At 34.7% G+C, this 17292-nt stretch overlaps 1 protein-coding gene across 5 annotated transcripts in view; it reads right to left on the reverse strand.

Moving 5' to 3' along the window:
• Window positions 1-17273, reverse strand: part of MMUT (methylmalonyl-CoA mutase) — a 32666-nt gene extending 15393 nt beyond the window's left edge. Inside the window, exons 1-7 of one of the 5 annotated variants that reach the window (XM_019734706.2) lie at window positions 17127-17232; window positions 16793-16951; window positions 13158-13582; window positions 11787-12154; window positions 6403-6560; window positions 3290-3461; window positions 1785-2033 (exon numbers count right to left, since the gene is read on the reverse strand). In XM_019734706.2, the coding sequence (XP_019590265.2) occupies window positions 1785-2033; window positions 3290-3461; window positions 6403-6560; window positions 11787-12154; window positions 13158-13542 (1332 nt within the window). In that variant the 5' untranslated portion in view covers window positions 13543-13582; window positions 16793-16951; window positions 17127-17232. Of the gene's footprint in view, window positions 1-1784; window positions 2034-3289; window positions 3462-6402; window positions 6561-11786; window positions 12155-13157; window positions 13583-16710 lie in introns of all 5 variants that reach the window. The other 4 variants (XM_019734705.2, XM_019734707.2, XM_019734709.2 and 1 more) reach the window with 4 other exon arrangements.
• Window positions 17274-17292: the final 19 nt, after the last annotated feature.

The following is a 17292-nucleotide window of genomic DNA, read 5'->3' on the forward strand; positions in this document are numbered from 1 at the left end:
TTATTGTCTACAGAAAATGAACTAGGAAATGAGGCAAGGGGTAAGATGTCTTACTGAAACAAAAACCCATATTCTGAATGGTAAGACTAAAGACAAAAGGCACACAGAGGAAACTGACAATATAGGATGTAAAAGAAAACTTCAAAAAAATTAATATCCTCAGAAAAATAAGAAGAGATTGTGTATTAATGAAACAAAGTAGCATGACATACAACAGGAAAATTAGAAAACAAAAATGGACTCTTGGAAATTAAAAATATGATATATGAATTTTGAAGTACTTAAATAGACAGGTAAGGTTGACAACTCTCCAAGAAAACAGAACACTCAAAGATGGATTATAGAACAGATAAGAACATCAGAGTATCATTTAAGGAGGTCCGTCCTTATTTGATAACTAGGAGTTTTAGAAAAATAAACCACAGAAAAATGGCAGGGAGAAAATTATCAAAGAAATAATACAAGACAATTTTTCAGAGCTACGAGGACATGAAAAAGGCCCACAAAGCTCCAGTTCAATGGAGGAACTACCCACAAACCAAGGTACATCAACACAAAAACACAGAAGAGATTCCTGAAACTTTCAGAAAGATACTGAATGAGAATGGCATCAGATTTCTGAACAGAAACACTGGAAGCTAGAATAAAAAGCTACAATAAAAAATAGATCAGTGTTATAAATTTGCTTACAAACTCCCAAATGAAAATAATTACAAACCTAGACAGACCATCAATCAAACACGAGAGTAGAATAAAGACATTTTCAAACATCCAAACTTTCAAATAATTCATCTCCCACGCACGTTTTTCAGGAGATGCCTATGAGATGTGATTTAATAACAAGGGATAAATAAACACAGGATTCAGGATACGGATTTAACACAGCAGATGAAAGGAAATTCCAGGATAGTGACAAAAAGAAGTAAAAAGGACACCAGTGGTCTGGAGAGAAACCAGTCTGAATCAAATGAGAACATTAGAGGACTTTAGGGAAAATTGATATTGAGATATAGTTATATTAGTAACATGGGACGAGGGGGGAAAGGGTTATGAATCAGTCAAAACATTAAATTACCAGGCTAGCAAATGTTCAAAATGGATAGTATTAGAACAAATAGTATACACAGGTACAGTTGACCCTTGAACAACATGGAGATTAGGGACACCAACCCCCATTCAGTCGAAAATCCATGTATAACTTTTGACTCCCCCCAAAACTTAACTACAGTCGTCCCTGAGTATCCACAGTGGGGGCAGTGGGGGTATTCATTCTGGGGTCCCCGACAGATACCAAAACCCACGGATGTTCAAGTCCCTCATATAAAATGGCACAGAAGAATGCACACAGTTGGTCCTCTGCATCCGACTGTGTATTTGTTGAAAAAACTCCACATGTAAGTGGACCTGTGCAGCTCTAGCCCCTGTTGTTCAAGGGTCAACTGCAAATCTAAACATGGAGGTAAAAACAAAAGATATAGGTAACACGGGAAAGCAGGACAAAAGCAAGTGGAGGACAAAGGACTGCCGGTTTTTTGTTGTAAGCCTTTTAATACTAGTTGTCTTTTTAACTCTGAATAAATTACTTTAATACAAACACACATGAATTTTTAAATTAAGTTTCAGTTTCAAATACTAGAAAAGTCAAATCTAAAATCTCCCTTTTCTCTCAGACATTGTATTAATCTTGACATAAATCTATAAGTTGATTTACAAATCAAAACATCTATAAATCTTTATAAGCCTGTAAATTTTGAAGGCAAAAGTTTCAAAGACAAGAAACTGACCTTCAAGGCAGCATCATAAACATCATTTGTAAGAGATTCCATCATATATGAACCTCCCCAAGGGTCAGCCACTTTGGGAATCCCAGATTCTTCTTGAACGATGATTTGTGTGTTCCTGGCAATTCGAGCACTTTTCACAGTTGGCAAACCCAAGGCTTCATCAAAAGAATTTGTGTGCAAAGACTGAGTCCCTCCAAACACAGCAGCCATCGCTTCTATTGTGGTACGAATAATGTTATTGTAAGGATCCTAAAACATTTGGTGAAAAAAAAACAAAACAGGCAACAGTTTATACATATAAACAGCTAAAAAAGATGATATGATTAAGCAGTGGCTGCTGCATACTTTGCCAATGTCTACACTAAGCTTCAGAATATGAAGTAAATTTAGACAAATTAATGAATGAGCCAGACTCAGAATTAAGAGTCAAAGTGTCTAGTCTGCGTTTAAAATATTGCTTCCTATGATCCCTGAAATATTAAATATTTGTTAATTTTACTTTTGAATTGTCTACTCTTCTGTAAGTATATCATGAATGTATATTTTGTCTACTTTAATTATGACATCCTTCATCTCACAATTTACTATATCCTAATTATTTTATATACCTTGAAGTATCTACCACAAGGATGTACACAAAACAAGCACTCAGTAAATGATTTATTAATAAATTATTAATAAAACACAGATGAACAATGGACTATGAGATAGGAAACTTGGGCTCTAGTTTACTGAGTTCCTAATTGTGATTGAGGCCTAATTAGTTCCTAATTGTGTGAGTCATTGGACCTTTGTGAATTTCAATTTCCTCAGGTGTAAAAATAAGGTGTTTAAGACAAAAACAATTATTAAGGTTCCTTCCAACCCTGAAATCTATATTTCTTCACTTATAAGAACATGAAGTTATATTTAATATGGAGTACATTAGTGTTTATTCATTTTTTAATGTATGAAAGCAATCTAACTTTAAAATTATAAATTATTTTAAATGCATCAAAATATATAAAGAAAACCCATGTAAAAAAAAGGTCATCATACAATTTTTTAATAAAATGAAATTAAATTAAAATTACCCAAGTGATGATAGTTTTTAAATGGTCTGTTGCATGCATGCTTATTTAAACATATAACTATAATTTTAAAAATATACATATAAAATAAAATTTAATTAGGCAGTTTTATGTTATGAATTTTAACTCAAAGTTATTTAAGATAACATTTATTGAATTATGATTTGTATTTCTTCCTCACACATTTTTTTTCACTTTTAAATAAAATAGTACATGTAAGCGAAGATTTAAATGATTTTACATTGTTAACCACTAGAGGGAGCCAATTTTATTTATTATAATATATGTAAAAACAAACAAGTATGAATGATGCTTCAGAATAATTATGATTTTCAAATATTAGCAGATAGGTTCTTAAATCTATTTCCTGATTGTGTCATGTTGCTTAGAAGTAAATATATGACTTCATTAAAATTCTGCACTTTATGTACATACCTGCTCAGTAAGTGACCATCCTGATGTCTGACAATGTGCTCTTAGAAGAAGAGATTTAGAGTTTTTAGGCTGAAAGATTTTCTCTATTAAGTGAGCCCAGAGTCTTCTCCCAGCTCTCATTTTTGCTATTTCCATATAGAAGTTCATCCCAATTCCCCAGAAGAAAGACAACCTAAAATAGTAATGTTAAGTCCAGAATTTGGTTACACTTAGCAATATAAAATGGAAAATAAAACTGACTGCATCACACACTAAAAACAATGTCCAATTTTAATTTCAAACAAATTAATTCAAAGTAAAATCAAAGCATATATACTTCAGTAACTTTAAACCTCACATAGAAAAGTACAGCTTTATGCGTTCAGAAGAAATAGCTGTGATTATTTGTTTTAGGTAAGAATTATTCACTTTACAATTGGTTTTCTTTAGGAAAGAAGCTCCTCTGTGTCCTTAAAGAATGATTCACTTTCTAAATACATATGTATTTCAAGAATACCCAAAGGTAGGGGTCACCTACAAAGGGGATAAAACAACAAACTTGTTTGGAAAGCAATTCAGTTTTGTTTTTTTGTTGTTTTTTGTTTTGTTTTTTAAGAATAGCTGTGTATTTAGTCTAGGCATGTATTTTTCAACTGTTCCCAATCCACTACTCTCTTTTACCTTATATCCTGTACACATTAGGTTACCTGCCTGATCTAAAAGCACAAAGGTTGTCAATCCCTACATAAAACAAGGTGAGCCTTAAAAAACTAAAAGTTAAAAAAAAATTCTTGATATGAGTATACACTTGGAAGAAGTTCTTAAAACAGCAGTTCTCAAATGTTTTGATTTCAAGATCCCTTTCACTCTTAAAAATTACTAAAGGAAACTTTTTTCTTTCATTGCCAAATAAATGTTTACTTGAGTCTAAACTGCAGCACAATTTAAAAATAATCTCTAAGAAACAGAGAGCAGGCCTGGCACTGGGAGCTATAGTTTCATTTTTGAATTTGCTATCAGGAATGTGTGTCCTAAGTGTTTTTGAAGAAATTTGTCAGAGAAAACTCTTCTCTTGGTTGATAACATTTTCCAATTGTTTACTGTATGTATATACTAATCTGTCAGCTGAGCTGTTGGAAAGTAGATTGAAGACGTAGTGCACTTCACCCAATCATTTCAGCAAACATCCCCTAAGAATCAGCATTTCTATTCCATCATCATCTCCCCTTATCACACCCCAGAAATGTGACACTAATTTAATAATGTAACCTAATATTCAGGCCATATTTAAATTTGTTTATAAAAGTGCTTATATCGGCCCCACTTCCCCAATCTCATCAGTCCATGTGATATGTTTAGAGCTAGGCTAACACTTTTTTGGCAAGGAGATTGCTGGGGTGTCGTGTACTTCTTATAGCATTGCACCAGAAGGCCTGTCATCTCAGGTTGCGCCACAAACTGTGGGAATTCCTGGTGAGGGTAGTGACTGCTGGAACTCTCCATTTTAAAAGTACCTTCACCCTTTTGTAATTAATAATCTGCAGGGTGGATTCTTAGACTATGCAATTATTATAGTCCCACTAGCTTATTAACATTCTTATATTGTGGGCTTAAAAATTCTGAGTTTCTAATTTTATCGTTCCATCTGTATCTGTTAGTGTCCATTTGTAAAAATGCACTTTGTCCAAACTTTATCTCCTTCTTTTTTTTTTTTGAAATTCACTGTAGATGCATGAATTCCCTCTTATTTAGTTATATAACTCACTTTCATGACTATCCTTTTCAATAATTAAATTGTCCCAAACGCCCAGAGCAGCTCATTCAAGCAGGTTCCCATTCTTTTTGGCATGCCACACCTCCTCACTGTTTGAGCAGTTCCTTGCTTTCTGGTACAAAATGTTCCCAGCTCAACTTGTACTTTTCTCAGCTCTGGCCCTGCAGTCAATCACTTAAAGAAAACTTCTTTATTTGGATAATATCTATCAATATTTTATACATTAATTCATTTAGAAATAACAATAAATCTACAACATGTTAACATTAGTAAAATTTTTATGAAAAATAATACCTTTCTTTACCAAAGTCTACATTAGACAAATTAGTGAATGAGCCAGACTCAGAATTAAGAGTCAAAGTATTATCAAAAATAATTATTATTATTTAAAAAATAATACTAATAATAAAAGGAAAAATTATAATAAAAAGCATTGTTTTATATTTTGCAAATCTGTTTAATGTGTGGTTGAATGGAAAAAAGTTGGAGTCACATGTCTGCTTCTGCATTCAATCTGTTGCAATCCCACATATCATTATAGTCTCTGGAAAATACCCCTGTATACTCTTGAGAGAATGAAAGTGCAAAAGGCAAAGTCTTAAAATAATCCTGAAAACTATTTTGACCTGTAAGAGCCAGGAAAGGGTTTTAGTGACTCCCAGGCATCCTTGGACCACTCTCTGAGAATTGCTGGCATTATATGCAACGATTCTGTTATAAGGAGCATTCACTAGTCTACAAACTCTCTGAGGGTAGAACCCACATTTTTCACATGTTGTAGTACCAGCATATAAGCTAGTGCTTGGCCCAGGGCAAAGCTTAGCAAGTAATTGCTCACTGGACTAATTTTTGACCCCGAATTTAAATATTAATACTTCATAAACTTCATTTAAGTATTTCCATGTTTATTATACAACTTTATTAACAAGACGTTTCGAAACAAAGATGTTTTTAATATCACTATGAATTCCGAAACATTTGTAAGTGCAACAGAAAAACATAATAAAATGTAATAGATGACTTCTGTATTTTAAAATGAAAAAAAAATTAAAAGACTCTGTCTTAAACATCATGGTTACATTTGAATATTACGTGTCAAAATGTGCCAATTAATGATGTTCTCTGAATAACAGGAGATAAGATTCCTCTTATTTACCAAGAAGTATGGTCCAATTTAATTCCAATTTCTAATTATAAGCAGTATGGTTTATTCAATGATTATCACTGAGATAAAACATAGAATCTAGTATAACGTTTATATGTAAATATTCATTTTATCAATCTATTTTGCTGTACACTCAGAAAGTGGTCCTATGCATTTTCTTGCAGTTGAGACAATACCTGAGTTTCATTTACGCACCTTGGTGCAAATTCATCAATGGTCAGGCCAGCTTGGAGTCCAGTTCTGCAGTACTCCAGTCCATCTGCTATCGTGTAGGCCAGTTCCAGAATGGCATCAGCTCCTGCCTCCTGCATATGGTAGCCACTAATTGAAATTGAATTAAATTTGGGCATGTGCTATATAACAAAAAACAAAAAAAACCACAACAGTGAATAAAAATATAAAAACTTTTCATTAAGCGTATTTTCTAAAAGAATATTTTTTTAAATAATGTTCAACTCAGAGATACTGAGGAGCTTATATAACTGAAACTATTTAATGTTTACTTTGTTACACTTAATTTACTTTCCAATTAAATGACTGATCCAATGAAACATCATAAGGATTGTACCTGCTTTATTTTTCTATTGGAAAATAATTTGTACTAACCATCCTTTAGCACCCAAAGTTTAAACTTCAAAATAGCCAGCTGAGGTCAGGAATGTAACCTTTACCCTGAGAACTGAATAAAGGTATCTTTAATTCAAAACCAATGACTTCAATTTCATACACTGTCCTAAAACCTCATAACTTTGGGCTAATCTGCTGACAATGTATAAATTTAATTATTATTTACTAGTCATTAATTATCTCATTTGAATGAAGTCATTGAACATGAATAAAAACACATTGCAGGGGGAAAAAAGGAAAATGATTCAACCCTTAGTATATCAAAGCAAAACAGGATAAAATACATGGCTTAAAAATCAAACATTTCAGTTTGATTTACTGTGACATTTAATGCTAAACATATCTCAGGTTTTTTCTACTGTAATCACTAAGAAAACAGCATTTCCACTATTCCAAAATTTGATGTTAAGTAGAATATCATATATATTCTGCAGAACCAAAAAATTATTACCCTTCCCAAGAATTAACCAAGCATGAAATAATAAAAACTAAATGGCAGAAACTCAACATAGTGGTTAAAAACACGGGCTCTGGAGTCAGAGTGCTCCAATTCCAGCTGCCACTTAACTAGCGATGAGACTGTAGGTAAATGTCTCGACCTTGTTATTCCAGGATTTCCTAAAGTATAAAATACAGATAATAATTGTACCTTCCTCATGGAATTGTTGTAGGATTAAATAAAATGATTCATCTAAACCACTTAGTGTAAGTCAGTACACAGTAAACACTCAAAAAACATCAGTTGTTGTTAGCATATGGTATAGACTATCTACATTTTACTTTGCAAATATTTATATCTAACTAAAAGCTCTTAAAAAATGTTCCATCACCAAGACAGGGATGCCCCCATCACCACTGTTATTTAACAGAGTATTGGAAGTCCTTGCCAGAGCAATCAGGCAAGAGAAAGAAATAAAAGGCATCCAAATTGGGAATGAAGAAGTTAAATTGTCACTTTTTGCAGAAGACATGATTTTTTACATAAAAAAACCCTAAAAATTCCACCAAAAAACTATCAAAAACAATAAACAAATACAAATACATAAAGTTGCAGGATGCAAAACCAATGTCCAAAAAGGCATTGCATTCCTATGTAGTAACAACTATAAGACATTTTTATTAAATTAAAGTTTATTGGGGGATAATGGTTAGTAAAGTTACATAGGTTTCAAGTGTATAATTCTGTAATACATCATCACATTGTGTGTTCATCACCCAGAGTCAGTTTTCCTTCCATTATCATATGTTTGATCCCATTTACCCTCATCTACCACCCCCGCCCCCCTTACCCTCTGGTTACCACTAAACTATTGTCTATGTCTATGATTTTTTGTTTCTTTGTCGTGTTCCTCTGTTGCTTTCCATTTTATATCCCACATATCAGTGGAATCATATAGTTCTCGACTTTTTTCTGTCTGACTTATTTTGTTTAGCATAATAATCTTAAGATCCATCCATGTCGTTGCAAATGGCACTATTTCGTCTTTTCTTATGGCAGAGTTGTATTCCATTGTGTATATATACCACATCTTCTTTATCTAATCATGTATGGAAGGATACTTTGGTTGTTTCCATGTCTTGACCACCATAAACAAAGTTGCAATGAACATCAGAGCACATATATCTTTACAAATAAATGTTTTCAGATTTTTGGGGGTACATACCAGGATAGCGATTGCTGGGTCATATGGTAATTCTATTTTTAATTTTTTGAGGAACCTCCACACTGCCTTCCATAGCAGCTGCACCAGTCTGCATTCCCACCAACAGTGTATGAAGGAGCCAAAAACATACAATAGAGAAAAGACAGCCTCTTCAATAAATGGTGCTGGGAGAATTGGAAAGCCACATGCAAAAGAATGGAACTAGACTGCTATCTGTCACCATGTACCAAAATTAACTCAAAATGCATCAAATACCCAAACATAAGACCTGAAGCAATAAACTGCATAGAAGAAAGCACAGGTACTAAACTTACAGACATTCAGTTCAGAGAGGATTTTATGAATTTGACTTCAAAAGCAAGGGAAATAAAAGCAAAAATAAATAAACGGGACAGTACCAAATTAAAAAGCTTCTGCAGAGCAAAAGAAACCATCAACAAAACAAAGAGGCAACCAACAGAATGGGAGAATATATTTGCAAACAACATCTCCAATGAAGAGCTAATATCCAAAATATACAAAGAACTCATATAATTCAACAACAACAAAAAATCCAATTGAAAAATGGGCAGAGGACCTGAACAGACACTTCTCCCAAGAAGACATACAAATGGCCAACAGATTATGAAAAAATGCTCAATTTCACTAGCTATTAGGGAAACATAAATCAAAACCTATCAACAAGACAAATAATAACAAAGTGTTGGAGGGGTTATGGAGAAAAAGGAGGAGGAGCCACCATACACTGCTGGTGGGAATGCAGATTGGTGCAGCCACTATGTAAAATAGTATGGAAGTTCCTCAAAAAATTAAGAATAGAATTACCATATGACCCACAATCCCTCTTCTGGGTATCTACCAAAAAAATCTGAAAACATTCATCCGTAAAGATATATGTACTCTAATGCTCACTGCAGCATTATTCATGGTGTCCAAAACATAGAAACAACCAAAGTGTCCTTCAACAGATAATTGGATAAAGAAGATGTGGTTCATATATACTATGGAATATTACTTGGTCATAAGATGAAATACTGCCATTTGTGACAACATGGATGGATCTTGAGATTATCATGCTAAGCAAAATAAATCAGAAAAATCTGAGAACCGTATGACTTCACTCTTATGCAGGATATAAATCTGAAAGTAACAAACAAGCAAAGAAACAAAAGCTCACAGACACAGACAACAGTTTTAGTGGTTACCAGAGGGTAAGGGGGGATGGGGGTGGTAGAGGAGGAAAAAGGGGTCAAATATATGGTGATGGAAGAACTAGTTCTGGGTGGTGAACACACAATGTGATATATAGATGATGCATTATAGAATTGCACACTTGAAACTTATGTAATTTTACTAACCAATGTCACCCCAATAAATTTAATAATTTTTTAAATGCTCCATCACAAAAGAAATAAGGGGATTGAGTCACCTGAAATTGACATACTACCTGAGTATATTTGGACTCTTACTTTTAAGAAGCAAGGAAACAAATAGGTAGCTTGTTTCTCTACTGAGAAGAGTATAGCAGCAGAATTTCTCTAAGAATAATAGAGATACTGGAATATGGAAATATTTTTCAGCCTTACAAAGGAAGGAAATTCTGACACGTTACAACATGGATGAACCTTGAGGACATGATGCTGAGTGAAATAAGCCAATCACATAAAGGCAAATACTATATGATTCCACTTATATGAGGTACCTAGAGTAGTCAAATTCATAGAGACAGAAAGTAGAAGGGTGGTTATGAAGGAAGTGGGAGGGGAGGGAAGGGAGAATGTAAAGCAGTTTTGAACTTGTAGATGACATCAGGGTCTCTTGCAAGGTGAAATGCCCAAGTACATTACAGCACAGACTGCTACTCTCTATTCTATAACCATTCGCCATTCTCCTGTAATACCTGAACCATAAATTCAGAGTTCAAGAACTACATTTTCAATCTTCTCTCACTACTGTGCATGTGCATTGAGATAAACAATAGGTGGAAGTTCACCTTCTATCAGAGGAGCTGGGTCCCTCTCCTCACACAAGCACACCTGGCCACCTACTTCCTTAACCACGAGCTGGCACACTAACAATAGGAAAGCAAGATGCAAGGGCACTGGAACCCTGATGGCTGTAGTGGCTGCATACAGCCAAGCCTCTCACAGCCCACCTTACAGCTTCTTTTACATGAAAGAAAACTGCTTCCTATTTAGTTTAAGCTCCTGCCATTTGTGTATCTTTGTCATAAGCTGGTAAATGCACTCCTCCTGTGCCTATGTTCTTGAAATCAAAAAAGGTGATAGACATGTACAATTCTATACCATACAATTCACATGGGCAGAGGGAGTCTTTGAAAATAAATAAAACTGCAGTGTAAAGACTAAATATCAAATGAGGAGAGTAGACAACGCTTGCAAGAGTTCTGAGATAATAGCAATTGTAAGAGGTGAAAGACATAAAGGTTTGATGGTGGAAGAGAGATTTGCCCTTTGCTATGAAATAATGGTCTAATTTTAATGTTGCTAAGGAGGACAGCATTGGCAGCAAGAGGCAAAGTATGTATGATGGGGGAAATACATATACAGAGGGTGCCAAAAAAATGTATTCACATTTTAAGAAAGGAAAAAACTGTATGAAAATTGTAATAATCAATATATACCAATAACAAACGATGAATACAAGTCGTGTGTATACATTTTTTTGGCACTCCCGGTATGAATTACTCAGAGGAAAATGAAGCTCTATTTTTCCCTATGGAGGACTGCTGTTAATATAAGGACACTTTAAGACACTTTTTTTCCTACTACTTTGATTGGGGAAGATGAACCTAATTTTGGGGTGAAATATTAGGGATCTCATTGTGGTTGCAGATATAAGTGATAGCTTCTAATCCAGTTTTTAACAGAAATAAAGCTTGTAGTTTGATCTTCATCTGTCTGACACTAGTGTCTACTCACAAATGAATCTGACCTATGAAGTGAAATAAAGAATAAATTATGAGCCCTCCCTGATGATAACAATTGTCAGAGAATAAAAATTTTAATGATACAGTAAATGTCTAGTGCCCAGATTACTACAGGTAATGAAAGACCATAAAATTAGTATATTAAAGACCAAAAAATAAAAACTAACACCACACACACAACAAAACAAAACAAACGACAACAAAAAACCCACACCCTGACTTTATAACTACAACTATTACTCAGACTCAGTTACCAAATTCAAATTAGGATACGGTATTTTACAAAAATTCCTACATTCTAAAAACTACAACAAAACCTTCATAACTACAAAGTATACCTTTGCTGTATATTGGAAGATGTCAGCAATAATTTTCATGGATGGTTCTGGAGGAAAAATATAAGTATTTCTGACCATAAACTCCTTTAGTATATCATTTTGGATTGTACCAGTAAGTTTCTCTTTAGGTACACCTTGCTCTTCTCCAGTTACTATAAAATTGGCAAGAACTGGAATAACTGCTCCATTCATGGTCATGGAAACTGACATTTTTTCTAAAGGAATTCCATCAAAAAGAATTTTGGTATCTTCCACAGTGTCAATAGCAACTCCAGCCATTCCAACATCACCACGAACTCGAGGGTTGTCTGAATCATAGCCACGATGTGTTGCCAGATCAAAGGCAACTGATAATCCCTGCTGACCAGCTACATAAATAAAGAAAAAAATAATGCAGGATTAGAGTCGGGCATATAAGGAAACTGACTTACCTATCACTACTAAAAGTGCTGAGTCATCTCATCACAGTATACTTTTATAACAAACATATTTTTATGTTCATGCATGGCAAAACAAATTTAAATGGATACTTTATTTCCTAAGAAAGTTAGTTGTTTTCCTTGTGCTAAAATACACAAATTGAGTTCCAGACCTCACTGTAAGAGAAGATAAAAGGAACAAACCAAAACATCTCACTTATCTCATGTCCATCTGATGACATTTTTACCTTAACAATTTTTAATAGAAATATTTTTTAAATTCATGTAAAGTTCTGGCTGTTTATATATAGTTAACATAATTTAGTATTTGTATGCTTGCTTATTTGTGTTCTTTTAATATGGTCATTACAGGATGTCTTAGCTATTCAAATATTCTGGGAAACTATGAAAATCATGCAAAAAACTAAAATATTCTACACTAAATATAAGTTTAGTTCTCGATGGCCAATACAAACTTAAAGACCCTCAAATGTAGCATTCTAACAATATGTTTTTATTAAAGATCAGAAGACGGAAAAGTAAATACGATTTTCAGAGAATGAATGGCAGATTATACTGAATATATTCATACGTAGTTGGGGCATAACTTAAACCACTTTCTCTTCCAATTCCTATCCTAACAACGTTAACTAAAAGCTTTTCAAAGGCAAAGTCAATCTCTCTTTTCTTCATACAACTTCACTTAATTCCTTCTACACAATGTGTGTGTAAGTTTGTCTGCTTTCAGGAATTTAGTATTCTTGCTCACCTTCTTTTGACCATGGAAGCTGAAAGCTGAAAACCATTCATTTTTTTCAGAGTATAATCTAAATTACAAAACTATGTAAAATGACTATTACCTTTATAGAGGTTAACCAGCCTCCCCTCAAAAAAAACCAAGGTTAGAAAGCATGTTTGATCATAAGTATTGTATCCCATATTAAAATCTCACCCTTAATATTGTCTTTATAGAACTTATTGCTCTCTTCCACAGTACTAAAGCCAGCATACTGGCGGATGGTCCAGGGCCTAAAGGTGTACATGGTAGGATATGGTCCACGTGTGAATGGCTTCACTCCTGGAAGTTCTTCAGGTAAGTCCTTGGTATCCCTGCTGGAATATAAGGGCTTTATGGAGATTCCTTCTGGGGTGCGCCATATTAGGTCTTCTGGATTCTTGCCTTTCAGCTGCTTTTTAGCCAGGGCAGCCCATTCCGGGTGAAGGGGTTGTTGCTGGTGTAGCTGTCGCTGCCATAGAAACCTGGAGACTGATGACTCTTTTATTTGCTTCAGGTGATGAGGTGAAAGCAAAAAAAGCCGAGTCTTAGCCCTCAACATGATGGATCATGGAAAACACCCCACGGAAACAAAAACTGACCTAGAAAAAGAAGCACAGTAGATATGTATTTATGAGAGACAGGCAAAACAGGAGCTAGTGGTGAGAAAAAGAGAAGGAAAAAGGTCCATTCGAATGATTTCATCTCTTCTCCTTTTCCACTTCCTGTACCTAGTATTTTATAGCTTTGGCCCCTCTTCTCCACAACTAGTGTTAATGTTCCAGTCGTCCTCCTCTTAGCTGGTTTGACTGACCAGTTTTAGCCCCCCTCCAATCCATTCTACATACTGACACCAATGCAAATCTGATGTCACACTTCTCAAGATTTGTCAAAGGCTCTGTTTGCGTCATGTAGAGGATATAATATACAGCTTCCTAATTGATTTTTTCATTCAAAAGGTTTTCATTTAACACTAACTTTATGACAGTCATTGTGTTGGGTGCCAGAGAAGAAAGAGTTAAACAAGACACATTCAAGCGCTCTATGACCTGATCCCAGTTTACCTGTAAGACTCATCTCTGCCTTTGTCCTTCACACATTTTGTGTTATAAAAATGCTGGATTACTACAGTTCCCTGCATATATCAAAGTTCTGCGACTTGCTCTTGCTCTGCCACCTGCCTAGAATATTCTTCTCTGGCTAATTCAGCTAAGGCATCATCTCCAATATGCAGAGCTTTCTATGGGCACTGCTCTAAGGACTTTATATAGAGAGTAACAATTTTAATTTTCACAACAAAACCAAGAGATAGGTGCTAATATTATCTCCATTTACAGATGAGGAAACCATGGCACAGAAGAGCCAGCATTTGAACCTAAGCAATCCTGTTTCAAAGATCTTGCATTTAACTAATACAGTCACAGCCTCTCCCTGAATCCACCAGTGGGGCTAAAAGGCCTCTTCAGTAATCTATAGCATTGTGTTTCCCTGTTTATACATCTATTGTCTCCCACAGCACAACATATTAGAACACTGTTTTTTTATGCTTATATAAAGTACATGTATTTATGTAAGATATATTTAATATTTATATAAAATACATGTATTTATAAAATCATGTATACATCTCTATATATGTGTGTGTACATATATATACATATATATATATATATACATATATATAATTTCTGCTAGTCTAGACACTGCTCTGACATTAGAGCTGGATATTCCTTATAACCAGCAGAGTCTTACACTAGGTGTCTATGTCCAATTAAATCCAATTTCATCCTTTTACATATGTAGAAATTAAGGTTGAGAAATAAAGAAATAAAATAGCTTGATCAAAATTCCAACAGCAAAGTAATCAACTGTTCATCTGAATTACTACTTCTGTGTTTCCCCGAAAATAATACCATATTTCCCCAAAAATAAGACCAGGTCTTATATTAATTTTTGCTCCAAAAGATGCATTAGGGCATATTTTCAGGGGATGTCATATTTTTTCATGTACAACAATCTACATTTATTCAAACACAGTCATGTCATCGTCTTCTGGAACATCGTCATAATGACTAAATGCGTCCATCTGGTTGACAACCTTAACTGGGGCTTATTTTCTAAGGTTGTTAAAACCTAGCATTTTAAAACATTTTGAGATTTAAATTTTATTAATAGTCATCATGCCATATTGTTTTATAATCGATAAGTCAACAAGTAATGTGAGCTTAAAATTCAATTTTTCATACCATTTCTTACCTATCAATTTAGTAAAGCTTAAAAAAAAATAAGAATATCCACCTTTTGTTAGGGGGTTGTGAAACAAGACATAAACCACTGGTGGGAGTATTAACTGGCTTAACCACTTTGGAAAACAAATTGGAAATACGTACAAAAAGTCTCAGAAATAATTATACCATTGAGGAACATCACTTCAGGGAAAGTTACTATATAAAATAAACATTCCCTATATTTTTTCTTGTAATAAAGCTTAGAAACATCATCCACACTGTAGGATGAGTAAGTAAATTATAGCATATACAAATGATAGAATTTTATGTACCTATTAAAATGTTAAAAAAATAAGCAAAACTAATCTAATGTTACAAGTCAGAAGAATGGTTATTTACAGTGGCTAGTACAGAAAGGGAGCAAGAGAGGAGCTTTTGGGGTCTTGATGGTCTTGATCTGAATGCTGATTATATATAGATGTATTATGTGTATTCAGTTTGTGGAAATTCATCAAACTGTACAATTATGACGTGCATTTATCTGTAAGTGTATTATATATGTCAAAATTTAAAATATTATGCATAGTTTATTTTAAAAAGGAGACAGACTCAAAAAGTATTGAGGGAGAGAATCGGGATAAAAAATTATAAATGCAGTATGTTTAACTAGGTAAAAAGTGCATAGAATAAAGTCTAAATGGAAATACAACAAAAACAATTCCCATTATTTTTTTAAAGCTATTATGATTTTTATTCTTTTAAATCCACGGGGCATCTGTCATCCATCTTCTTGCAAGCCATACACTACATATACTAGCTTAAAAGATGGGTGAGAAAAATAATTAAGTTATAACTAAACCATTAGGGTAATAATGATATAAAAGGTAATTTGAAAACTGCCTGAGACTATATTGTTGACAGGAAACATCACACTTATTTCAAACTAAACACTCACGGGGCTTTCCTAAACCTGGACAAATGATTGGAAAGAGCCCTACATAAGTGACTTCCTGAAAATCACATGGCAAATTGGTAAAGGCTGGAAACAGACGTCGTTTTCAGATAAGAACACAACAGCTGCTGATGGCAACAGGACTTCTAAACCTTCTCAGAAGATCCATCTAGAGAGGCTTCAAGCATCCAAAGCAACATGCAAAGCAAATAACTCAAGTTTTGTCAAACTGTTTACATGTAGCTCCACATTAGTATTTCCAGAACTAGCCATCTCCAATATTCAGCCAATTTGGGTTAGAAATGATAACATTGAGCATGTAAATTCAATTTAATATTAGCATAAATAAATCATTAAACATAAGACTATATTGGGAGAAAATCAAGTGATTTAAAACTTCACACACACACACACACACACACACACACACTATCTACGGTTTCGAGCTTCTGAAAGAATGTTCTTTCTAAATAAAACTGAGAACAAGTTAGTAATTTACAATTTTACATCGATTTAGACCTGTCTTTCCTATTCCACCCGTTACCCTTACCTCCACCTGTATACTGAAAGTCACTTTCAGTACTGCTACCTCTTACAAAAAACTCTCACAGTGACATGTGGAACCAATGCACCCGTCTGGAATCGTACAAGTGACCTCTGCCTAGAGGATCTTCGTTGTGCTTAGGTGACCACGGACAATGTCGACAGGCCTGTCAGGCGTTAATAGCACCTTCTTTCCAACGGCACCTCCGAATTCCCAAGGATCTTACCGGTCGGTGAGGATTCTAAACCTAACGATAAGGTAGAGGAGAGCGAGATCCCGACGAAGTTGGAAGGTAAAGAAACAGGAAATTAAGAGGATGGACAGGACAGAAGCTCAGAGGACAGGGTTACGGGAGAGAGCGGAGCCAGAAGAATGGAGGATCTGAAAGGCTGGCGTGCCCCAAGATGCACAGTCCTACTCACTGGCCGGCCTGTCTCTGACCTCGGCTGAGGGTTCCCAGCCCTACGAGTCAGAGGTGCACACAGCTGGGCCGCCAAACGAACAAGTTCAACTGCCAGGCAAGGAGTCAGGGGGCGTAGGCCGACAACTCCCTCCTTTCAGCCAATCGCCTCTCTCTCTCGTGGGCGC

Source organism: Rhinolophus sinicus, linkage group LG05 (assembly GCF_036562045.2).
Source record: "Rhinolophus sinicus isolate RSC01 linkage group LG05, ASM3656204v1, whole genome shotgun sequence".
Taxonomy (NCBI): domain Eukaryota; kingdom Metazoa; phylum Chordata; class Mammalia; order Chiroptera; family Rhinolophidae; genus Rhinolophus; species Rhinolophus sinicus.